Consider the following 22,372-nt stretch of genomic DNA (forward strand, 5'->3'; position numbering starts at 1 on the left):
CTCTCCACCCCCAAGGATACCTTAAAGAAACTGGAACAAAGGACAGTAACTACAGGGGATATGAGTGATTGCTGGACTCAGACTAGAAGGAGACTAGTCTGTAAAAGAAAGCTTACTGCAACTGGTGAGGTTTTATCTGTATTCAGTTTGATTAGACATAGACTTGCGGGTTTTATTTTATTTTGCTTGGTAATTCACTTTGTTCTGTCTGTTACTACTTGGAACCACTTAAATCCTACTTTCTCTATTTAATAAAACCACTTTTTACTTATTAATTAACCCAGAGTATGTATTAATACTTGGGGGGGACAGCTGTGCATATCTCTCTATCAGTGTTATAGAGGGCGAACAATTTATGAGTTTACCCTGTATACGCTTTATACAGGGTAAAACTGATTTATTTAGGGTTTGGACCTCATTGGGAGTTGGGCATCTGAGTGTTAAAGGCAGGAACTCTTTTTAAGCTGCTTTCAATTAAGCCTACAGCTGTTAGGGGACGTGGTTCAGACCTGGGTCTGAGTTTGCAGCAGGCTACCGGGTCTGGCTCAAACCAGGCAGGGCACCGAAGTCCTAAGCTGACAGGACAGGAAAGCAGGAGCAGAAGTAGTCTTGGCACATCAGGTGGCAGTCCCAAGGGGGTTTTGGGCTTTTTCTTATATAGGCACCTATTACCTGCAACCCCTGTCCCTATTGTTCACACTTGTATCTGGTCACCCTGACCCCTTTGCTGCACTGTGGCTCTGGGGATTAGGTGCTGCAAGGTCACAGGTGGGCAGAATAGGGAATGGAACAGCCTAAGGCAGGCGGGACTGAGCAGGGGGAGGGGACCCAGGCTTGGTGCTTTGGGGAAGGATAAGAAAGCCCTGGTGAGACAAAGGTTTGTATAACCCAGGCAGGGAGGGGAGAGGTGGGGGCAGGAGGCTGCTAGGGACAGGGAGTGTGTAGGAGTCGAATGGGGTGGTGGGGGGTAGGGTTGCCAGGTGTCGAGTTTTCAACTGGAACACCCTGTCGAAAAGGGACCCTGGCGGCTCCAGTGAGCACTACCGACCGGGCCATTAAAAGTCCAGTCCGGTGCTGTGGGGCTAAGGCAGGCTAGTCCCGACCTCTCCTGGCACCGCACTGTGCCCTGGAAGCGGCCAGCAGATCCGGCTCCTAGGTTGGGAGGGGCCACGGGGCTCCACGTGCTGCCCCGAGCACTGGCTCCCCACTCCCATTGGCCAATGGGAGCTGGGGGGGGGGGCCTGAGAGCAGCGTGCAAAGCCGCCTGCCGCGCCTCCGCCTAGGAGCCGGATCTGCTGGCCACTTCTGGGGCGCAGCGTGGTGCCAGGACAGGCAGGGAGCCTGCTTTGGACCCGCTGCACCGCTGACCGGGAGCTGTGCCAGGTAACCCTAACCCCCTGCCCCAGCCCCAGCCCAGTGAAAGCGAGTGAACCACCGAGGGAGGGGGAATGTCGTGACCAGGGGGCGGGGCCTGGGGAAGGGGCGTGAGGGGGCGGGGCCTGGGGAAGGGGTGGGGCTGGGATGTTTGGGTCTGTGCTATGAATGGCAACCCTGGGGGGCGGCGGGGAAGCCGGGGTGGGGCTGCGCCAGGAAAGGCAATGGGGCGCGGGGAGGGTATTTGAGGGGCTCGGGCGCTGCGGGCTCCTCCTGCCCTGCCCTGCCCCGCCCCGCCCCGCCTCCCCGCGCCGGCCCGCGCACCGCCGGGCTGCGGCTGAGCCTCCGCAGCGCGAAGATGGCGACGCGGGCGGGCGGGAGCCCGGCGCTGCGGCGGCTGCTGCGGGGACCCTGCCTGGCCCTGAGCGGAGCCCGGTGAGCCCCGTGCCCCCGGCTCCGGCATCGCCCCTCTCGACCCGGTCCCCTGCGACCCCGACGTGCCCGTCCCCGGCACCCCCGGCACCCCCATCGCCTCCGGCCCCCACGCCCCGACGTGCCCGGCGCCCCCATCGCCTCCGGCCCCCGCGCCCCGACGTGCCCGGCGGCCCCCATCGCCTCCGGCCCCTGCACCCCGCTGTGCCCATCCCTGGCACCCCCATCGCCTCTGGTCCCTGCGCCCCAATGTGTCCATCCCCTCTGCCTTGGACACCATTACCCCAGGCCCCGCCCCCAACGTGTCCATCCCCAGCGTCCCCATCGCTTCCGGCTCCTGCGCCCCGTTCTCCAGACCTCTTGCGCTGGGGGTGCTGGGTATGGACACGTTGGGGGTGGGGCGTGGGGTAATGGGGTGTGGGGCCGACGTGTCCATCCCCTGCGCCCCCATCGCCTCCGGCCCCTGTGCCCCAATGTGTCCATCCCCACGCCCCCATCGCCTCTAGCCCCTGTGCCCCGACGTGTCCAGCCCCTGTGTCCCCATCACCTCGGGCCGCTGTGCCCCGACGCGTCCAGCCCCGAAGTGTCCATCCCCCGCGCCCCCATCGCCTCCAGCCCCTGTGCCCCGACCTGTCCATCCCCGTGTCCCCATCACCTCGGGCCGCTGTGCCCCAATGTGTCCATCCCCGGCGCCCCCATCACCTCGGGCCCCTTTGCCCCAATGTGTCCATCCCCACGCCCCCATCGCCTCCGGCCTCTGTGCCCCGATGTGTCCATCCCCTGTGTCCCCATCACCTCGGGCCACTGTGCCCTGACGTGTCCATCCCCCGCGCCCCCATCGCTTCCGGCCCCTGTGCCCCACCCAATGTGTCCATCCCCACGCCCCCATCGCCTCCAGCCCCTGTGCCCCGACCTGTCCATCTCCTGTGTCCCCATCACCTCGGGCCGCTGTGCCCCAATGTGTCCATCCCCGGCACCCCCATCGCCTCCGGCCCCTGTGCCCCGACCTGTCCATCCCGGCGCCCCCATCGCTTCCGGCCCCTGTGCCCCGATGTGTCCATCCCTGGCGCCCCCATCGCCTCTGGCCCCTGCCCCCCAACCTGTCCATCCCCTGTGCCCCCATACCGCCATTACCCCAGGCCCCTGCCCCCCAATGTGTCCATCCTCTCCATCCCTGCCCCTCATACCCCCATTGCTTCTGGCCCCTGTGCCACCCCTTCCAATGTCCCCCATCTGTGTCCCTTTCCATCCATCGCTTCTCCCAAGGGCCTCTCCACACCTGGGACACCGGGCCCTCCCCATCATCCCCGCACCTGTCCCTTCATTAGCGCCACTGTGGGCCCTTTCTCACCTCTGCCCTGGCCTCTGTGTCATCATCTTCCCTCCCCATTCCCCACTCCTACCCTGGACCTCTGCACCCCCATTGTCTCTCCCCTCCATCACTGTGACCTTTTGCTCTTGGCTTGGGAGCCTTGTCCTCTGGTTACCTAAGGCACTTTACAGAGTAACAGCCGTGTTAGTCTGTATTTGCAAAAAGAAAAGGAGTACTTGTGGCACCTTAGAGACTAACCAATTTATTTGAGCATGAGCTTTCGTGAGCATCCAATGAAGTGAGCTGTAGCTCACGAAAGCTCATGCTCAAATAAATTGGTTAGTCTCTAAGGTGCCACAAGTCCTCCTGTTCTTTTTCCTAAGGCACTTTAGTATCTGAGTTTGCAAAATGCCCACACTAAGTTGGGGGGTCGGAGGAAGCTGTTTGAATGGCTGGGGAAGGGCAGCCCCAAGCTCGGACTGAGCTCTGCATGCTTGAAAGGCCAACAATTAGCTGCAAGTGGCCCCTTCTCCAATGCCCAGGCAGCCAGGGTTGGGCCCAGAGGGCAGGGCATGCCACGCCACGCGCTCTTGTCCCAGGGTACTGTAGTGTTAGGAGAGAGGATGAATCAATTTCCATGAGTTTGATACAATTGAGGGGAGCGGGAGAGATGGGGGCTCCTCTAGGAGCCGACTTGGAAACACGGGGGTCATTTACACTTAAACCAAGGGGCCTGATTCTGCCCTCCAAGTCTGGAGTAATTGCACTGAAATCAAAGGAGTAAGAGGAGAAAGGCCTGCAGCCCCTAAGCTGGGCATAGCAGATCTGCAGCAGAATAGAGCCCCCAGGTTAATAGTAAATGATCCTGCCCATCCAGATAGATTTCAAAGCCCTTTGTAACAATGATGTGGCAAGGGATTGATGGGCAGCTTAGTCCCTCGGTGGAGGGTCACTCCTGGCTGCTCTGGATTGTTAGGATTCGGAGGGTGGAAGGATGGAGGAGGGGGCCAAGTGGAGGTTTGAAATGTTCAGAAAGCATCTGGGAGGTTTGTTTGAAGCCAGGAGAAGGGTTATTTATCTTTCTCTCTGATGTTAATGCTTTACTAGAGATTGTAGCATTGGGGCAAAGGTCTTGCCAGGCACAAATTGTGCATCTCTGCTGATTTTCATGGGAGGGACAGACGGGGGGAGATGGATCTGTGTCTGCATCAGTGTACCATGGCACCACTACTCTGGCACCTCCAGGAGATTTCCGGCCCTTATGGTTGTGAAGATAACTTTCCAAAGATGTCCTGATGCAGCACTGTCTTCCTGAGTCTGCAGCCAGCCTGCAACAATAGCTCAGAGAGAGAGGTGCTTCCTGGGTCATTAGCACTGAAGCCCAACAGCGCTATAGATGTCGCTCTCACTCCCACACTGTTGATTTGTTTCACCAATGATGAATTGCTGGGATTAGGGGCAGACTTTGAGAGGAGTACCCATATCCCACTTGTGTGCACCTTTCACCCCCTTGTGAGTTCAGCCCTGGAGACAGCCTCTTACTTTGCCCGTGCAGGTGAAGAGTTCGGAAAGGCCACTGTGCAGTTGCTTATTAGACCAGGTCTTGGACCAAAGGTGGCGCCCCCTGTGTCCGAGGGGCTTGAACAGGGGCAGCCTGATAAGTGTCTCTGGCACAGGCCTCTCTACGCCGTACCACATGGAAGCAGTGCTCGTTTCCCTGAAGATTAGACAGGCGCGCAGACCTTGCCTGCAGGGCCTCTGCTGTCAGACTCCGAAAGGGGGCTGCAGCAGCCAAGCCCACATACGCTAGTGCTTCGCATTCTCCTCGGCTGGGATGCTGCCCTTCCTGGTGGCGCTGGGGAGTGGAGTTTTGAAACCCTGTGGTATTTTTTAATCCCAGTTCTTTGCTATTAGGACCTCAATTGTTAATTACCAAGGGTTCCTTGAAGAAATGTTACTTCCTGTGTTTTACGTGTAAGTATTTTTGAGCCTGTGGCAATCGATGTCTGTCTGTTTTTGGTTGAGAAAATGCGCTTGTCCTCCTCTCTAAGCAAGTGGACCCAATTAAAACCCCCGGACTAAAGCAGCAAACAGCCTCAGTGTCAGGTAGCGGATTCGGCACATTCCCCTCGAAAAGAGCCTTGGACCCTACCCGCCTCTGGCAAAACCCTGCGTCAACAAATAGGCCAGCGTGCCCTGGAGGTGCTGCGCGAGCCAGCCTGATCCAGTGCGGGTGGGGGATTCCAATTCCTGAATGCCGGGAGGAGGGCAGTTCGGAGGAGGGATACATGTTGCTCGCTGCCAGTGCCCTGCGCTCTGATCCCCTGAGGATTTCGGTGTTCTCAGAGGGCTGGTTCCTTACACAGGTAACAAGACTAGTTCAGTTAGGTGGCTGTGTTATGGGTTTTCTTCCTCATCTGGCCTTGTTCAGTTACCTGCTCCTGGCTACTGGGACAATGCTTCTGGCAGGGTGTAGGTCGGTCCTCCAGGGCATCTATCGGGGCAGTGACTTTAGACTGCGAGGGAACCCAGCAGTGCATGGCAGATGCCTCCTATTGCTGTTGACAGCCTGTGGGTGCCAGAGAGAGGGGGCCTGACTGCAGCCCCGTATTCACTCCCTTCTACGCCTCGGCCCATCTCGGCCATTGCTGACCTCTGCGCCTTCTTCCAGGGGATACTCCAGGGACAACGAGGGCAGCTGGTTCCGCTCACTCTTTGTCCACAAAGTGGATCCCCGAACAGACGCTCATTCCACACTCTTGTCGAAGAAAGAAACCAGCAACCTGTACAAGATCCAGTGTGAGCTGCCCCTCTCCTTATCCCTCCCTTGGCTCCTCTCCTGAGTTCCTTTCCAGGCCACTGCAATCTGCACGCCAGTGTCAGGGAGGGTGGTCTGTGTTCAGGGATGGCCTTGTCATTTGTGGGGCTCCTATCTGCTGGCGGTGGGCCTTGAGAGCCCCCCACAGGCCAATCCCGTTGGGAGAGCGCCTCCATCGCCACGCCTCCCCCCTGCCCCCGGTTGCAGGAGAGATGGGCCATGCAGTGAGCTGCAGCGTAGCAGGGCCCCAAGCAGATATTTGCCTTGTGTGTGTTTAACGCTGGCCCTGTGTGGGGGGTGTTAGCGGGGGGTGTGGAGGGCTCCTCTGCCCTCTTAGCTAGGGGCGATGTGGGAGGGGGATCTGACTGGCAAATCACCCAGCTGGCCCAGGAGGTTAATAAACCTTCTCGGGGATGCGCGCACACAGGTTCTGCTGGTGCACCACACTGCCCTGCATGCCCCTGCTGTCCAGTCCTGCCCATCTCCCCCGATGCACCTTAGTCCTGCCCTGCAGCACCCCCTGCTGTTCACTTCCTGGTCATCTTGAAGCTGAGACTGGCAGTCGTGCCAAGTCAGAGGCTGGTTCCTGGTCTCCAGGGCCTGACCCCGCTGTGCGTTAGAACCCGGGTTATGCAGAGAATCATGGGGGCGGTGGGTATATGAAAGCAGTGTACTGCTCAGAGGGTGAGAGCTGCATGGAGGCCAGACACCCGCATATCGCTTTGCCCAGCCCAGAAAGATGGCTGGCTGCTCTTAGCCCTGCCCTTGTGTTCCCTGGGGCTTGGGGCTGAATTTCTGCCCTGCTGATGTGACTTTTCTGTCTGTTTCCCTGCTGCAGTTCACAATGTGAAGCCCGAATGCCTGGATGCTTACAACAGCCTGACGTGAGTGTCTCTCCCCCACACACACTCCTGTGCGATAGGTTCTAGCGGAGTTGACTGATGGAGCTGTTCCTTGTACGGGCCCCTGGGTAGGGAGGGGAAGGGCCTTGGGGATAAGGCACAGGACTGGGAGTCAGGACTCCTGGGTTCTGTGTGACCTTAGGCAAATCACTTCCCCTTTTTGTGCCTCAGTTTCCCTGTCTGTAAAATAGGGGAGGGGATTCTGACTCACCCCTCGCTCAGCTTTGGGGTCTCATTCCTGTGTGTTTCCAAAGTGCTTTGAGACCCTCAGCAGGCTGATGTGAGAGCCCCAGCTCTGCCTCTCAGCTTCCTTCTGCAGCTCCATATTCATTCCCCAGTCCTTGCTCCTGCTCCACTTTCTATCCCGTCTTCCTTCCCTGTCACGTAGACCCCAGGTTCACAGACTCTGAATTGTCCCTAGCCTCTGTTTGCCAGAAGCTGGGAATGGGCGACAGGGGACGGATCACTTGATGATTCCCTGTCCTGTTCACTCCCTCTGGGGCACCTGCCATTGGCCACTGTCGGTGGACAGGATACTGGCCTGGATGGACCTTTGGTCTGACCCAGTCTGGCCGTTCGTATGTTCTCTGAGGCCAGTGGATCCCTTATCCCTCTCGCTGTCTCCAGGGCCTTGGCTTCAGGGTTGCCAAAGGAAGCAGGAGTGTGTCAGCTTGAGTTGACTCACTGTGTTGCATGGGGTGCGGCTCATCCCTAGCAGCCAGCACTTTGCTCCAGTAAAAGCCTGAGACATTCCCGGCTGGGTTGGAGGGGTGAGTGGGGGGCCATGGGTGGAGACCGGCCCGTTACCCCCGTAAGGGGGGAGTGTTTGGTCACTGCCAGAGCCCTGTGTTCTCTCACCCTGACCCCAGGCCCCAGCACACTCTGAAGTCTGCCTTGGAGTGGCAGCTGGTGCAGCCCCCCATTAGCTGGACAGGTGAGGAGAAATACCACCCCTCCCTCTGCCAGCGTCAGGTCTCTGCCTCTTGCTTCCCCATCTGCCCAGTCCCTCGTAGCCTGGGCAGCGGGAGGAAGGACCTTAAATGCAGCTCTTCTGCAGGGCAGTCTGAGCCACCCATGGGCATTGCCCCTCTGACCCTTCTGCATCCTCTGCAGGGAGGAGGTGCTGCCCAATCTGCACTCGGACACCGATTACCCGTGTGACCTGGTCGGGAACTGGAACACGTGGTACGGCGAACAGGACCAGGCAGGTGAGCAGGCAGCCTCCGGACAGGACTCATGGGCTCAGGAGGGGGCATTGCCCACGGTTTTGGTGCCCCAAGGTGCAGCCAGCTCGGGAGGCACGTTCCCTGTCCTACCAAGGGCTGGGCACCTTGACTTGGGGTGTGCGATGGAGACCTGGATTATCCGTGGCCCAGAGCTGGCCTCAGATGCGCAGCCTGTCGGTCTCTCTGTGGCTCTCCTGCCCTCTCGTGGAAACAGACTGAAATGCAGGTGAGAGAGGGGTTCAAATTAAACTAACCGGGTGAAACATCTGGGAACTGTGTGTAGCTAAATACATTGAAAATCCCCTCTCAGGTTTTAGAAGTTAATCTCCTCTTCACAGCATGGGAGTTTGATGTTCCCGGAATAAACATGTTGCCGCGAGCCACGTATGTTACAAGGACTTTGCATATGGCTCTGCCAATGCACCCCAGCCCCACGCATAGCTCCCCCTGTTTTTCCAGGTCTGTTTTGCACACAGCTCTTCCAACGCACCTCAGTCCTGACCTGCCCACTCCCTGCCATTCCAGTCTCGGTTCTCTTCGCCCCAGCTCTGCTGATCAGAATCCCCCCTGCTCTTTTACTGCCAGGCTTTATCTTGAGCAGACGCTGTCAGGCTTGTCAAATCATATGGGTGGCTTTCTGATGTGGGCAAACTCGGCTTTTGGTCCAGCTGACTCATTGTCACTTGGGTCTTGAACCTAGGTCTCTGGCTGTAAAGAAGGAGAAGCTAACCCAGCACCCCTTCTCCACAGCTCCCATCAGCCCCTCTTGTGCTTAGGGTTGATAGCACAGATGAAATCAGAAGCAACAAAGTAAAGTCATGCAGAAAATCCTCCTTGCCCAGCATGCGGTAGAAAATCAGTGATGGGCCAAGGAGGGTGAAATTGGTGGCGAAGGTCAGGGCTGCAGCACTGCTCCAGACTAGCCCAGAAAGGAGGCCTAGCTTTGGAGAGATGGCCGTGGGTCGTAGTGTGTATGTTCTGACTTCCTCCGATCCTGCTGGGCAGGTCGCCTAGCAGCTCTGACCTTGGCTGAGAGATAGGGTGGAATTTGCAAGTCAGGTGGGATTAGCCCTGGAGCATGAGGCAGCTTGGGTGGAGTGCCTGGGTCCCTGGAAAACCGCTGACCACTCGTGTTCACCTCACAAGGACTCCCAGCCAGGCCTGACTCTCTCGTTGCAGTGCACTTGTGGCGTTTCTCCGGCGGGTACCCGGCACTCATGGACTGTATGAACAAATTGAAACAGAACAAGGTACCGCACGCTTCACCGCAACTCATCCTAACCATAATTCCGCCTCAGCTCTGCCATGTGACCCCCCCACGGTGCTGCTTATGCACTCGCTCCCTGCCCAGGGACTGCAATCTCCCTGCCATGGGCACCATGTCACTTCCCCAGCTGGCAGCCCCCTGCCTCCCCTTCTTCCCCCTGCAGGTGCTCCAGGCAATGCTCCTTCCCACCCATGATGCACTAAGGCCCGGATTTGCACTCCGAGCCCCTGGGCTCAGAGGAACCCTAGTGCGCCATTGCTGGGATTCATGCTCCCAGCCCCTGGGGGCAGCGGCTTCCCTCAGCTGTTGTTCTTTGCAGGAGTACCTGGAGTTCCGCAAGGAGAGGAGTAAAATGCTGCTGTCTCGCAGGAACCAGTTACTCCTGGAATTCAGTTTCTGGAATGAGCCTTTGCCCCGGGTCGGGCCCAACATCTACGAGCTGAGAACGTACAAGCTAAAGGTGAATCACTCCTTCCTGAGCCACGTGGGGGAGCAGTGCCCAGGGCTGCTAACCCTGCAGCTGGGCTGAGGACAATAGAGCAATGAAGCAGCACTGCCTTTAGACCTGTACACAGGCAGGTACCCGGAGCAGGCCTTGTTACCCAGGGGTAGCTGAACCCCAAACCCTGGTGACTCATCTTGGTCTTCCAGACAGTGTCAGGAACTAAATCAATGGGGGACCCAGCTCCTCCATCTGACAAATGACTGGTACAAACAGGAGAGTTTTCACTCAAAGCTCCTTCTTTATTGAGTCTCCAGCACCCCCACATATGCAACAGCAATAGTCCAGAGCACTGGGTGAGCAGCTAGGTGAGCCCACCTGGCGCTGACCATTTGATCTGCTATCCTGGTCTGGCAGTGGCCTATGCCTGATGTTTTGGGGGAATGAGCACCTCTGTTACTGCAGCTCGTCAGCTCTGCCCTGCTGTACAGGGTGGGTGAGGGTGTGGGATTCCTTTCTGGCCCAGGTGGGTAAGCAGAGCCTGAGAATGACCTTGATCCCCAGTTTACAGAGGATAAAAGCAGTCGTGACATGGTTTTAATTCCTTCTCTTTGTTTCCAGCCAGGGACCATGATCGAGTGGGGGAATAACTGGTAAGCATTGAACCTTCAAGCCTCTTTGTATTCCTGAAGAGCAATCCCAGTGCTGTGCAGAGTGGGAACAAAGCCCAGATCTGCAGGGGTCTCTGGCTGGACAGGGACCCATAAATGATCTGGAAAAAGGGGTAAATAGTGAGGTGGCAAAATTTGCAGATGATACAAAACTACTCAACGTAGCTAAGTCCCAGGCAGATTGCGAAGAGCTACAAAAGGATCTCACAAAACTGGGTGACTGGGCAACAAAATGGCAGATGAGATTCAATGTTGATAAATGCAAAGTAATGCACATTGGAAAACATAATCCTAACTATACATATACAATGATGGGATCTAAATTAGCTGTCAAGGAATTATGACGTGATTGGAATAACAGAGACTTGGTGGGATAACTCACATGACTGGAGTACTGTCATGGATGGTTATAAACTGTTCAGGAAGGACAGGCAGGGCAGAAAAGGTGGGGGAGCTGCACTGTATGTAAGGGAGCAGTATGACTGCTCAGAGCTCCGGTACGAAACTGCAGAAAAACCTGAGTGTCTCTGGATTAAGTTTAGAAGTGTGAGCAACAAGAGTGATGTAGTGGTGGGAGTCTGCTATAGACCACCGGACCAGGGGGATGAGGTGGATGAGGCTTTCTTCCGGCAACTCACAGAAGCTACTCGATCGCACGCCCTGGTTCTCATGGGTGACTTTAATTTTCCTGACATCTGCTGGGAGAGCAATACAGCGGTGCATAGACAATCCAGGAAGTTTTTGGAAAGCGTAGGGGACAATTTCCTGGTGCAAGTGCTAGAGGAGCCAACTGGGGGGCGGGGGGAGCTTTTCTTGACCTGCTGCTCACAAACCGGGAAGAATTAGTGGGGGAAGCAAAAGTGGACGGGAACCCGGGAGGCAGTGACCATGAGTTGGTTGAGTTCAGGATCCTGACACAGGGAAGAAAGATAAGCAGCAGGATACGGACCCTGGACTTCAGGAAAGCAGACTTCGACTCCCTCAGGGAACGGATGGGTAGGATCCCCTGGGGGACTAACATGAAGGGGAAAGGAGTCCAGGAGAGCTGGCTGTATTTCAAGGAATCCCTGTTGAGGTTACAGGGACAAACCATCCCGATGAGTCGAAAGAATAGTAAATATGGCAGGCGACCAGCTTGGCTTAACGGTGAAATCCTAGCGGATCTTAAACATAAAAAAGAAGCTTACAAGAAGCGGAAGGTTGGACATATGACCAGGGAAGAGTATAAAAATATTGCTCGGGCATGTAGGAATGAAATCAGGAGGGCCAAATCGCACCTGGAGCTGCAGCTAGCAAGAGATGTCAAGAGTAACAAGAAGGGTTTCTTCAGGTATGTTGGCAACAAGAAGAAAGCCAAGGAAAGTGTGGGCCCCTTACTGAATGAGGGAGGCAACCTAGTGACAGAGGATGTGGAAAAAGCTAATGTACTCAATGCTTTTTTTGCCTCTGTCTTCACAAACAAGGTCAGCTCCCGGACTACTGCACTGGGCAGCACAGCATGGGGAGTAGATGGCCAGCCCTCTGTGGAGAAAGAGGTGGTTAGGGACTATTTAGAAAAGCTGGACGTGCACAAGTCCATGGGGCCGGACGAGTTGCATCCGAGAGTGCTAAAGGAATTGGCGGCTGTGATTGCAGAGCCATTGGCCATTATCTTTGAAAACTCATGGCGATCGGGGGAAGTCCCAGATGACTGGAAAAAGGCTAATGTAGTGCCCATCTTTAAAAAAGGGAAGAAGGAGGATCCTGGGAACTACAGGCCAGTCAGCCTCACCTCAGTCCCTGGAAAAATCATGGAGCAGGTCCTCAAAGAATCAATCCTGAAGCACTTACACGAGAGAAAAGTGATCAGGAACAGTCAGCATGGATTCACCAAGGGAAGGTCATGCCTGACTAATCTAATCGCCTTCTATGATGAGATTACTGGTTCTGTGGATGAAGGGAAAGCAGTGGATGTATTGTTTCTTGACTTCAGCAAAGCTTTTGACACAGTCTCCCACAGTATTCTTGTCAGCAAGTTAAAGAAGTATGGGCTGGATGAATGCACTATAAGGTGGGTAGAAAGTTGGCTAGATTGTCGGGCTCGATGGGTGGTGATCAATGGCTCCATGTCTAGTTGGCAGCCGGTGTCAAGTGGAGTGCCCCAGGGGTCGGTCCTGCGGCCAGTTTTGTTCAATATCTTCATAAATGATCTAGAGGATGGTGTGGATTGCACCCTCAGCAAATTTGCGGATGATACTAAACTAGGAGGAGTGGTAGATACGCTGGAGGGCAGAGATAGGATACAGAGGGACCTAGACAAATTGGAGGATTGGGCCAAAGAAATCTGATGAGGTTCAATAAGGATAAGTGCAGGGTCCTGCACTTAGGACAGAAGAACCCAATGCACAGCTACAGACTAGGGACCGAATGGCTAGGCAGCAGTTCTGTGGAAAAGGACCTAGGGGTGACAGTGGACGAGAAGCTGGATATGAGTCAGCAGTGTGCCCTTGTTGCCAAGAAGGCCAATGGCATTTTGGGATGTATAAGTAGGGGCATAGCGAGCAGATCAAGGACGTGATCGTCCCCCTCTATTCGACATTGGTGAGGCCTCATCTGGAGTTCTGTGTCCAGTTTTGGGCCCCACACTACAAGAAGGATGTGGATAAATTGGAGAGAGTCCAGCGAAGGGCAACAAAAATGATTAGGGGTCTGGAACACATGACTTATGAGGAGAGGCTGAGGGAACTGGGATTGTTTAGTCTATGGAAGAGAAGAATGAGGGGGGATTTGATAGCTGCTTTCAACTACCTGAGAGGTGGTTCCAGAGAGGATGGTTCTAGACTATTCTCAGTGGTAGAAGAGGACAGGACAAGGAGTAATGGTCTCAAGTTGCAGTGGGGGAGGTTTAGGTTGGATATTAGGAAAAACTTTTTCACTAGGAGGGTGGTGAAACACTGGAATGCGTTACCTAGGGAGGTGGTAGAATCTCCTTCCTTAGAAGTTTTTATGGTCAGGCTTGACAAAGCCTGGCTGGGATGATTTAATTGGGGATTGGTCCTGCTTTGAGCAGGGGGTTGGACTAGATGACCTCCTGAGGTCCCTTCCAACCCTGATATTCTATCATTCTATGATTCTATGTTACCAATCAAGAAAGAGATCTTGGAGTCATTGTGGGGAGTTCTCTGAAATCATCTGCACAATGTGCAGCGGCTGTCAAAAAAGCCAGCAGAATGTTGGGCATCATTAAGGGATCGATAATAAGACAGAAAATAGCATATTGCCCCTATGTAAATCCATGGTACGCCCACACCTTGAATACCGTGTGCAGGTCTGGTCACCCCAACTCAAAAAAGATATATTGGAATTGGAAAAGGTACAGAAAAGGGCAACAAAAATGATTAGGGGTATGGAACGGCTTCCGTATGAGGAGAAATTAATAAGGCTGGGACTTTTCAGCCTGGAAAAGAGACAACTAAGGGGGGATATGATTGAGGTCTATAAAATCATGGCTGGTGTAGAGAAAATAAATAAGGAAGTGATATTTACTCCTTCTCATAACACAAGAATTAGGTCACCAAATGAAATGAATAGACAGCAGGTTTAAAACAAACACAGGGAAGTATTTTTTCACACAATGCACAGTCAACTTCTGGAACTCTTTGCCTGAGGATGTTGTAAAGGCCAAGACTATAACAGGGTTCAAAAAAGAACTAGATAAATTCATGGAGGATAGGTCCAGGATGGGCAGGGATGGTGTCCCTAGCCTCTGTTTGCCAGAAGCTGGGAATAAGCAACAGGGGATGGGTCACTTGATGGTGACCTGCTCTGTTCATTCCCTCTGGGGCACCTGGCATTGGCCCGTGTTGGAAGACAGGATACTGGGCTAGATGAACCTTTGGTCTGACCCAGTCTGGCCGTTCTTATGTAGTACCAGTCCATCCAGCTTTAACTGAAATCTAACCTCCCTGGAACTGCATCTTGAATGCCATGAGCCCCATAAGCGAGGCCCAAAGCAGAGCAGCCAGCACCTTGTATCAACCTAGGCTGAAGGAGACAACGTTAAACGCTTGTGTTGAGAATGTAAGCAGTGGGATGCTGGAAGTTAGAGCACTAGGGTCAGAGTCAGAAGACCTGAGTTCTAGTCCTGATGATGCTGTATGTTGTTTGTTATTTGTAACGTGGTAAAATCCAAAGGCAGCTCCAAACAGGGAGCAGGACCCCATTGTTCTTGGCACTGTACATGTGTGTACTAAAGCGTCCCTTCCCCAAGAAGTCGCCAGTCTGGCATGTGATCAGAGCCACATTAGTGTCTCACTCAAGGTCACACGATAAGCTGCTGAGTGATCTTGGACAAGACAATTCATCTCTCCATGCTTCAGTTTCCCCAGCTGGGAGCCTTACCCACTTTGTATATGTGCTCTGAGGTCATTGAAGGAAATTCCCTCAATAAACGCCCACTGCATTCTTCTTTCTTTCCCCTGCACCGAGCTTTCCTTTCACCTCTTTGCTCGATGCTGGCTGCTGCTCCAGCTGAGGCAGTGGCCTTCTACGGGTAACATCTGCTCACTGTTCTGTGGCAAATAACACGGACCACTGTACTGAAGATCAGTGTGATCAAAAGCCCGGTCCCGCTAGACTCCTGAGTGACCCCATTGACTTCTGGATTGCCTAGTGGTTAAAGTACTGGGACTTGGGAGAGCTGGGTCCATTTCCTGCCTCTGTCACAGACTCTCAGCACAACCGTGGGCCAGACACGTAACATCTGTGGGCCTCAGTTTCCCCATCTGTAATGTGGAGACAATGCTTCCTCCCTACCTCGGATGGGTATTTGGAAAAGACCCTTTCTGGGGCAGGGAGTGTTTCTTACTGTGTGTTCATACAGTGCCTAGCCCAACGGAGGCCTGGATCTCAGCTGGAAATTCTAGCAGCCACTGTAATGTAGATACAAAGAACTTAGCAGGCACCCTGCCCCTGTGGTGACGGTCCCAGTGTGGGTAGCTGACACAAGGGAAGGCTGCAGGATTGGGCCTATAGTGGGAGGTGAGTATCTGTATTGTACGGTCTGAACTATTGTTGGATGCAGAAATGGACAGTAGTAGTGTATAAAGGGGGTCTGCATTGGGCAAAAGCAGTCTGATCTTTTCATGCCAGCATTGGCCATGTCTTAGTTACATGTATCCAAAATAAGATACAAGCATCTCTTTGACTAATATCAAGGTGGGGGCTGCTATTGTATCAAAGATATGGCATGTGTAAGACTCTAGCTAGGTGCTTAGATTGTCCTTGTCATCCCTGTAGCATCTGAGCACCGTCCAATCGGTAACAGATTTCATCCCCTCCACCCCCACCCCTCTTGCAAGGTATGGACGTGTTAGCCCCATCAGACAGGATCTGAGGTGCAGGCTAGCTGGTGTGACTTGCCCAAAGTCTACGATGGAGCCAGGAATTGAACTCAGGTCTGCTGAGACCTAGGCCAGGCAAGTCCCCGAGCCATTAGACCGTCCTTCCACCTTTAAGTGGCTAACCATCGAATCTCAGTTGGATTTTCACTCTGCTTTCTGTGCTCTGTTTTCTCTCTCTCTTGATGTTAATTTCTTCCTCTTAGCTGGAGGAGCCAGGTAGAAGCCTGACCTGTTCTGACAGTACGTATAACACGCTGTGTGTGTGAGAACGGTGCCCTTTAGTGCCCAGCTATGGTGACAAGAACAGCCCGCTACTTCTTCCCTGGTGATGTTGATTCTCCTGTAGCTCTAAGGGTCGAGGCCTGTGCGTCTTGTGCTGAAGTCTCCTAGTTCAAGCCCTGCTGCTGACCTTGGCAATATGCACGTGACCACTTCTTGTTGCACATGGGTGACAGATATGTTTAGCTAGCCAGTAGTCTGGGGTCATTAAAGGAGACTTGCATAGCAGGAGGTTGGATAATTAGGATTTGACGGAAATTTTAAAACACCTCTTGCAATGCTGGTTGCGTCCCAGAGCAATGCCACCTGATTGCTTGTCTCCTCCTATGTCTTTGCTAGGGCTCGGGCCATTAAATACCGTCAGAAAAACCAGGAAGCTGTGGGCGGGTTCTTCTCCCAGATTGGAGAACTCTACGTGGTTCATCACCTCTGGGGTAGGTGGCTTTCTTTTTCCTTTTGAGTATTTATTAGCCATTATCTGGCCTGAACTTCAGCTGGTGGGTAACTGTGCTCTGCCAGCACTGCAGCACAAGGGTCCCACCTTTGTGAGGATGCATCCTAGAGCATAAAACTCCCATGTGCCCTCCCTCGCCACTTAATCAACTTCAGACCCTGGCCATTCCAAAAGGGAGATTTAGTTTGATTTGCTGGCCCTAAATTTGTTCCCTTATTCCCTCCCCTGATACCCTCCTAACACATACACACCATCTCCCCTTTACCTTCATGCCTCTGTTTTTACCCTCTTGGCTGCTTTTAGAGGCTGGTCCTTATCGCAGTGCTGAAAGCATTGTAAGATGGTTTATTATCACCAAGTGCCTTTAAAGAAGCTCCTGCCCCATCAATTACATTTTGTATCTCCTGACTTGTACATAGCAATGAGAGCTGAGCAGGGATTCCATTTCAGGGCGGGGTCTGAGATTTCAAAATTTGGTTTGATTCCAGTTCAAAACACCTCCCAGTTATTGCTCAGTTCTGATACTGCATTGCCGTAGCATGTAGGAGCACTAGTTATGGAGCAGGAATCCATTGCGCTAGGCACTGTACAAACGCAGAACAAAAAGACACATTCTCCACACAGTTGTATTCCCGATCTCCACACCGCTCTGGGGCAGCTCTGGTGGGCTGATGGGGAGCCAGGGACCTGACAGCCCTGCCAACCCTGGTTAGTGAGGAACTGGGAGTCTGAACTCTCTGGGTATGTCTATGTTGCAATTAACACACACACCTCTCCGGCTGGCTTGTGTCAGCTGACTTGCGGGGCTGCAAACACTGCAGTGTAGACATTCAGGCTTGGACTGGAGCCCAGGCTCTGAGATCCTTGCCCCGGGCTCCTTCTTGAGCCTGAAAGTCGACACCGCCATTTTACAGCCGTGTAGCCCAGGTCAGCGGACACGGGCCACTCAGGGGTGGTTAATTGCAGTGTAGACCTACCTATCCCCAGGCTCTGGGCTCTCTATCAGTCCTCCAGGCTGGCAGGAAGACAGCCAGGTTTGCAATGGCAGGCAGGGTTCCATCAGGTTCTTGCTGGTTTCTGGTGGAATTCCACCAAAATCAACACAGTCCCGCAAAACATAAATTCCAAGGAAAAAATGTTTAATCCAAAATTTTCCTACTAGGTCTAGTTACCCGTGCTGCTTGGCAACCACAGCCCAATTGACTAGGGCAGACACTTGTGATTTTTAAAATAGGAACATTGTACATTTCCTTTGTACCTTTCATCTGGAAGGATCCCTGTGTGTTTTGCAAACTGCTTCCAAAGGGAGGGCCAACAAAATGCAGCCAACTCTGGGGTGGAACATGGTAGCTTGGTTTAACAATGCTCAGCAGCATACACAATACTTTAGGACAAGGAGTGAAAATAACTCTGTCTCCAGTTGAAAGTGCAGGGAGGTAGAGTGCTGTTATTCGCACTGAAATCTGATGGAAAGACACTGGGGAGAATCCCTAGCTCCTGCAAAAAGCAATCAGCTGAGATGGCCACGAACCACTTCTGAACAGCTAACAAAGTGTACGTGGCCAGCCTTGCCACTGCTGCATCGCTTCTCCAGTGGAAGATCACCCATGTGCAATGGGTTTGGTGGGTCTCAGCCTAATTCGAAGTGGACCGTTATCCTCATCACAAAACCCACCATTAACATTGGCATCCTTGGTAGGATTGAATTGCTCCTGGAGAGTGACCCTTCCACTGCATTCATGTACACAATCCTCCTATCAAAGAACTCCACACCCCCCCCCCCCAGCATTAAAGCACACCGTGGAGACACACCAAGACTTAGGCTGTCCCGCCCCGCACAGCAGTGCTCCCTTTTGCCTGGAATTCTTGCTAAGCTGCTGGTGGCAGCAAACACTGGAGAACTCAGCAAATGTGGGGGTGCTCCCCCCTCCACACCTGGCGTTTTCTTCTTTCAGCCTACAAGGACCTACAGTCCCGAGAGGAGACAAGGAACGCTGCCTGGAGGAAGCGAGGCTGGGATGAGAATGTGTACTACACAGGTGAGTGCTTCTCTGGAGTGGCTGCTGCTGTGAGCTCTAATCCTCATGTTCCAGGGCCGAAGCCAGTTGTCAGCTGTGGTCAGGAAGAAAAGCCCCCGCTGATATAGTGTTGCCCAGTGAGGTGTATTGTGGGGATTATCCGCTTTCCTATGAAATAGTACTGGCTGCTCACGGCCAGAAAGAGGACACTGGAGCAGCTGGACTGTCTGTCTGTTCTGTTGTGGCACACCCTATCTCCTCTACAGCCAGCACTCCACCGGTCCTCCTTTTCAGTTCCGCCTCCTGGGAGGGGCTGGAACCAGTGTAAACGAGAACTCTCCTGGAATCAGTGTGTTGCAGTGCCTCCTGCTGGTAGAGCGGAGTAGCTGTGAGCTCCTCAGGGGCCAAAGTTGGAGCAGTGTGTACAGCCCCCTCTGCCCAGGGCTCCCATGCGCAGTGGTGATTGTTCCTTTTGATTTGCAGTCCCCCTGGTTCGGAACATGGAGTCTCGGATCATGATCCCACTGAAGATCTCCCCCCTCCAGTGACCCCGCCAGCACAGGAGTCAGCGAACAGACAGGAGTGAGACTCACTGGGGTGTCTCTGCAGTTCCCATGAAGGAATCTGTCCCTCTTTCTGTCTCTCTCAGTTCGAGGCCATGCTCTTAGCCCAGGTGCTTCCCTATTCCCAGGCTGCTCGGCTCTGTCGGGAGCACTGGTGGGACATGGATGAAGTTGGCTGAACCAGCACAAGGCTGCGCATGGTTTCCTATCTGTGGGTCCCCAGCTCTGTATGAATGGGCCATGGAGACTGAAGTCCCCTTTGCCCTAACGCTGTTCTGGGGAGACATGACTATAGAGCGCAGCATAGCTGAGCTGTGCCCCTGTGGTGAGCAGAACAGACACTGAGCTAGCTAGACCAGTGCGTGCTGCTCTCTGGGTGCCGAGGCAATGTTCAGACATCTGAAATTTTAAGCCCCACTCCCCTGCAAGCCATTCCTCCCGCCACTTGGGGAGGGACTGCTGCTGGTCTCCTTCCCAGCATGCCACTGGGAGGGACCCTTCATCATGCCTGGTTGTGTCTGTTACCATGACTGTCAGCACATGGCTAGCCTGGTGTAGGGAGAACTCCACCCCTCCTTCCTTGCCCAGGTTGGAATTCCAGTTCCTGGCTGTGGTGTCCTGTTCCCAGCGAATCTTGGCGCTATCCTTGGGAACAGGAAGTCCTCCAGCCTGCTGATGGAACCAGGGTGAACCGCCCGACATCTGCTGAGCCAGGGCCCTCCTTTGTAGGGAGGTGTATGCTGGAAAGTGGCTGTGGAGCCCAGCATGTCCTTTCCATTCACCCTTTCACGTAATGGCACCCAGATCCAATTAACTGACCTTACAAGTCCAAAGGCTTTTATCTAGCAGCTTTCAGAGTAACAGCCGTGTTAGTCTGTATTCGCAAAAAGAAAAGGAGTACTTGTGGCACCTTAGAGACTAACCAATTTATTTGAGCATAAGCTTTCGTGAGCTACAGCTCACTTCATCGGATGCATACTGTGGAAAGTGTAGAAGATCTTTTTATACACACAAAGCATGAAAAAATGGGTGTTTACCACTACAAAAGGTTTTCTCTCCCCCCACCCCACTCTCCTGCTGGCAATAGCTTATCTAAAGTGATCACTCTCCTTACAATGTGTATGATAATCAAGTTGGGCCATTTCCAGCACAAATCCAGGTTTTCTTCCCCCCACACACACAAACCCACTCTCCTGTTGTGCTGGAAATGGCCCAACTTGATTATCATACACATTGTAAGGAGAGTGATCACTTTAGATAAGCTATTACTAGCAGGAGAGTGGGGTGGGGGGAGAGAAAACCTTTTGTAGTGGTAAACACCCATTTTTTCATGCTTTGTGTGTATAAAAAGATCTTCTATACTTTCCACAGTATGCCTCCGATGAAGTGAGCTGTAGCTCACGAAAGCTTATGCTCAAATAAATTGGTTAGTCTCTAAGGTGCCACAAGTCCTCCTTACCTAGCAGCTGCTGCCCTCTCCTGGCCTGACACCATGGTACTGGGTGCTGGGAAGGTTCGATATACAGGGTGGTGCATCCTGGAGGCTTTGGTGGGAGCAGAGGGCATGTAACAGCAGGCAGGATTAAGTCCTTGGTTCAGAAACTGCAGATGAAGCAGAGTCCTTCTCCGCCTTCCGTTATCCCTGTGACTAACTGGGGTTTAGCGAGCACTAGAAGCCATCTTCCAGAGTGGCGTTGGCTCAGCTGACGTGAAAAGTACACGCTGAGCTGTGTCAACAGATCTGCACCTTGCCTACTCTGGCAAAAATAGTGCATGCAATACTCCAGCAGCGGGAGCAGGAGCCATGTAGCCAGGACTTCTGCTGCCCTGTGGTCTAGTGCTGTTCAGAACCAAGACTAAGAGCCATGAGCCCTTTCCACGCTACGACTTCTGCTGAGCTGCAGTGGGTGTGAATGGAGGGGCCATTTGTCTCCGCACATGCACAGGCCCAAGGAGCAGATACAGGAAGTGAGGTGCCAGTTTTAATCACTTTTCTTACGCCTTAAGGCCCGATCTTGCAATCCAATCCATGCACCAATGCAGAATGCCCTTGACTTCAGTGGGCCTCCCTGCTAAATGTAATCTGATTGGAGGATTGGGCCCATAGCGTTTAGAGAGGAGCCATGTTTCTTTCTTGAAGACTTACTTTCTTCCTTGAGTGTGCAGCCCTCAGTCACAGGGGTGTTTGTACCTATCCCTAGTGTGGAGGGGAGAGAGAGAGAGAGAGAGAGAGATAGCCTGAATGAGTGGAGAGGTGGTCATCGTTCTACATGGGCCTTTCTGACAGAGGTCAATTCCTCCTGTGCGTTATTTATCTTACTTATGACTAATGGCTATGTGGCAAAAAACAAAAAAGATCTGTTTTGTGTGTGAAGCATTTTCCTTGCGGGAACTTGTGTATGTCTGATCGCAAATGTAACTAAATATTTCATATGCTAGCCCTGGTCTCTCTCCTTGTGTGGAATACAATGCAGCCTGATGTGGGATGGGATCTTTGAGCGGGCGCCTTTTCCGACTTGCTCTACAGCCATCGTATGTAAAGCAGGCTGTAAAGTCCAAACTTGCCCCCTTCCAGGGGGTTGCTAATTTTTGTTAGTAAAGCCATTGTCAAGGCTGAACCCCCCTCTGTCGCTCCGAGCCCAGAAGATGGGGGCCCGCAAGGATTTTAAAAATTAATATTGGCCACTTCGGGCTTGTATTAAACTCCCAAGGTTAGAGCTTCTCTCTGACCCTGGCTTGGTAAACGCTGCCACCACCCAAGTACAAAAAACCCCCCTTGGACCCAGGAAGGCGCTCTTGGGAATTCCTCTCTGTGGGGCACCCTCAAGCCCTTTCTCACACACGCACACACACACACACCACCACCCCCCCACCACCCCCCGGGGAAGAGCTGAGAAAGGAAATTAGCTGTTGTTACCAACTAATCAACAACATGCACAAACCTTTTAGGACACCCAAAATCCAATCCCATTATTAAAAAAGGTAAATTTTATTAAAAACAAAAAGGAAGAAAATACATCTGAAACCTAGACTTTTGCTAGATTTTAAAAGAGCAATTCCAAAAATCAAGCACCCCAACTAGCTTTCTTGGGGGTCCAGCTTAAAGGTTACAAGCAAACAAAAGCATCTGGGGTTAGCACAGAGGAGTCCACAAGCCTTAAAAAATAACAGAAATAAACCTGATCGCGTCTATTTAAACATGCCCTGTCCAATGATTTGTTCTAGGTATGGAA

At 53.2% G+C, this 22,372-nt stretch overlaps 1 protein-coding gene across 1 annotated transcript; it reads left to right on the top strand.

Annotated features, from left to right (window-relative positions):
* Positions 1-1,698: 1,698 nt before the first annotated feature.
* On the top strand, positions 1,699-19,958 carry NIPSNAP1 (nipsnap homolog 1). The gene is made up of 10 exons (XM_074973271.1): positions 1,699-1,809; positions 5,790-5,917; positions 6,775-6,820; positions 7,952-8,046; positions 9,244-9,314; positions 9,651-9,791; positions 10,395-10,426; positions 16,444-16,538; positions 18,514-18,597; positions 19,060-19,958. Exons 1-10 carry the CDS (start codon positions 1,733-1,735, stop codon positions 19,122-19,124), a joined length of 834 nt encoding a protein of 277 aa, XP_074829372.1. The 5' UTR covers positions 1,699-1,732; the 3' UTR covers positions 19,125-19,958.
* Positions 19,959-22,372: the final 2,414 nt, after the last annotated feature.

Source organism: Natator depressus, chromosome 15 (assembly GCF_965152275.1).
Source record: "Natator depressus isolate rNatDep1 chromosome 15, rNatDep2.hap1, whole genome shotgun sequence".
Lineage (NCBI taxonomy): Eukaryota > Metazoa > Chordata > Testudines > Cheloniidae > Natator > Natator depressus.

Coding starts and splice junctions, on each gene's coding strand:
- NIPSNAP1 (XM_074973271.1), top strand. CDS start 1,733: ATGGCGACGCGGGCGGGCGGGAGCCCGGCGCTGCGGCGGCTGCTGCGG. Junction 9,315..9,650: donor ACAAATTGAAACAGAACAAG/GTACCGCACGCT, acceptor TGTTCTTTGCAG/GAGTACCTGGAGTTCCGCAA. Junction 9,792..10,394: donor TGAGAACGTACAAGCTAAAG/GTGAATCACTCC, acceptor CTTTGTTTCCAG/CCAGGGACCATGATCGAGTG.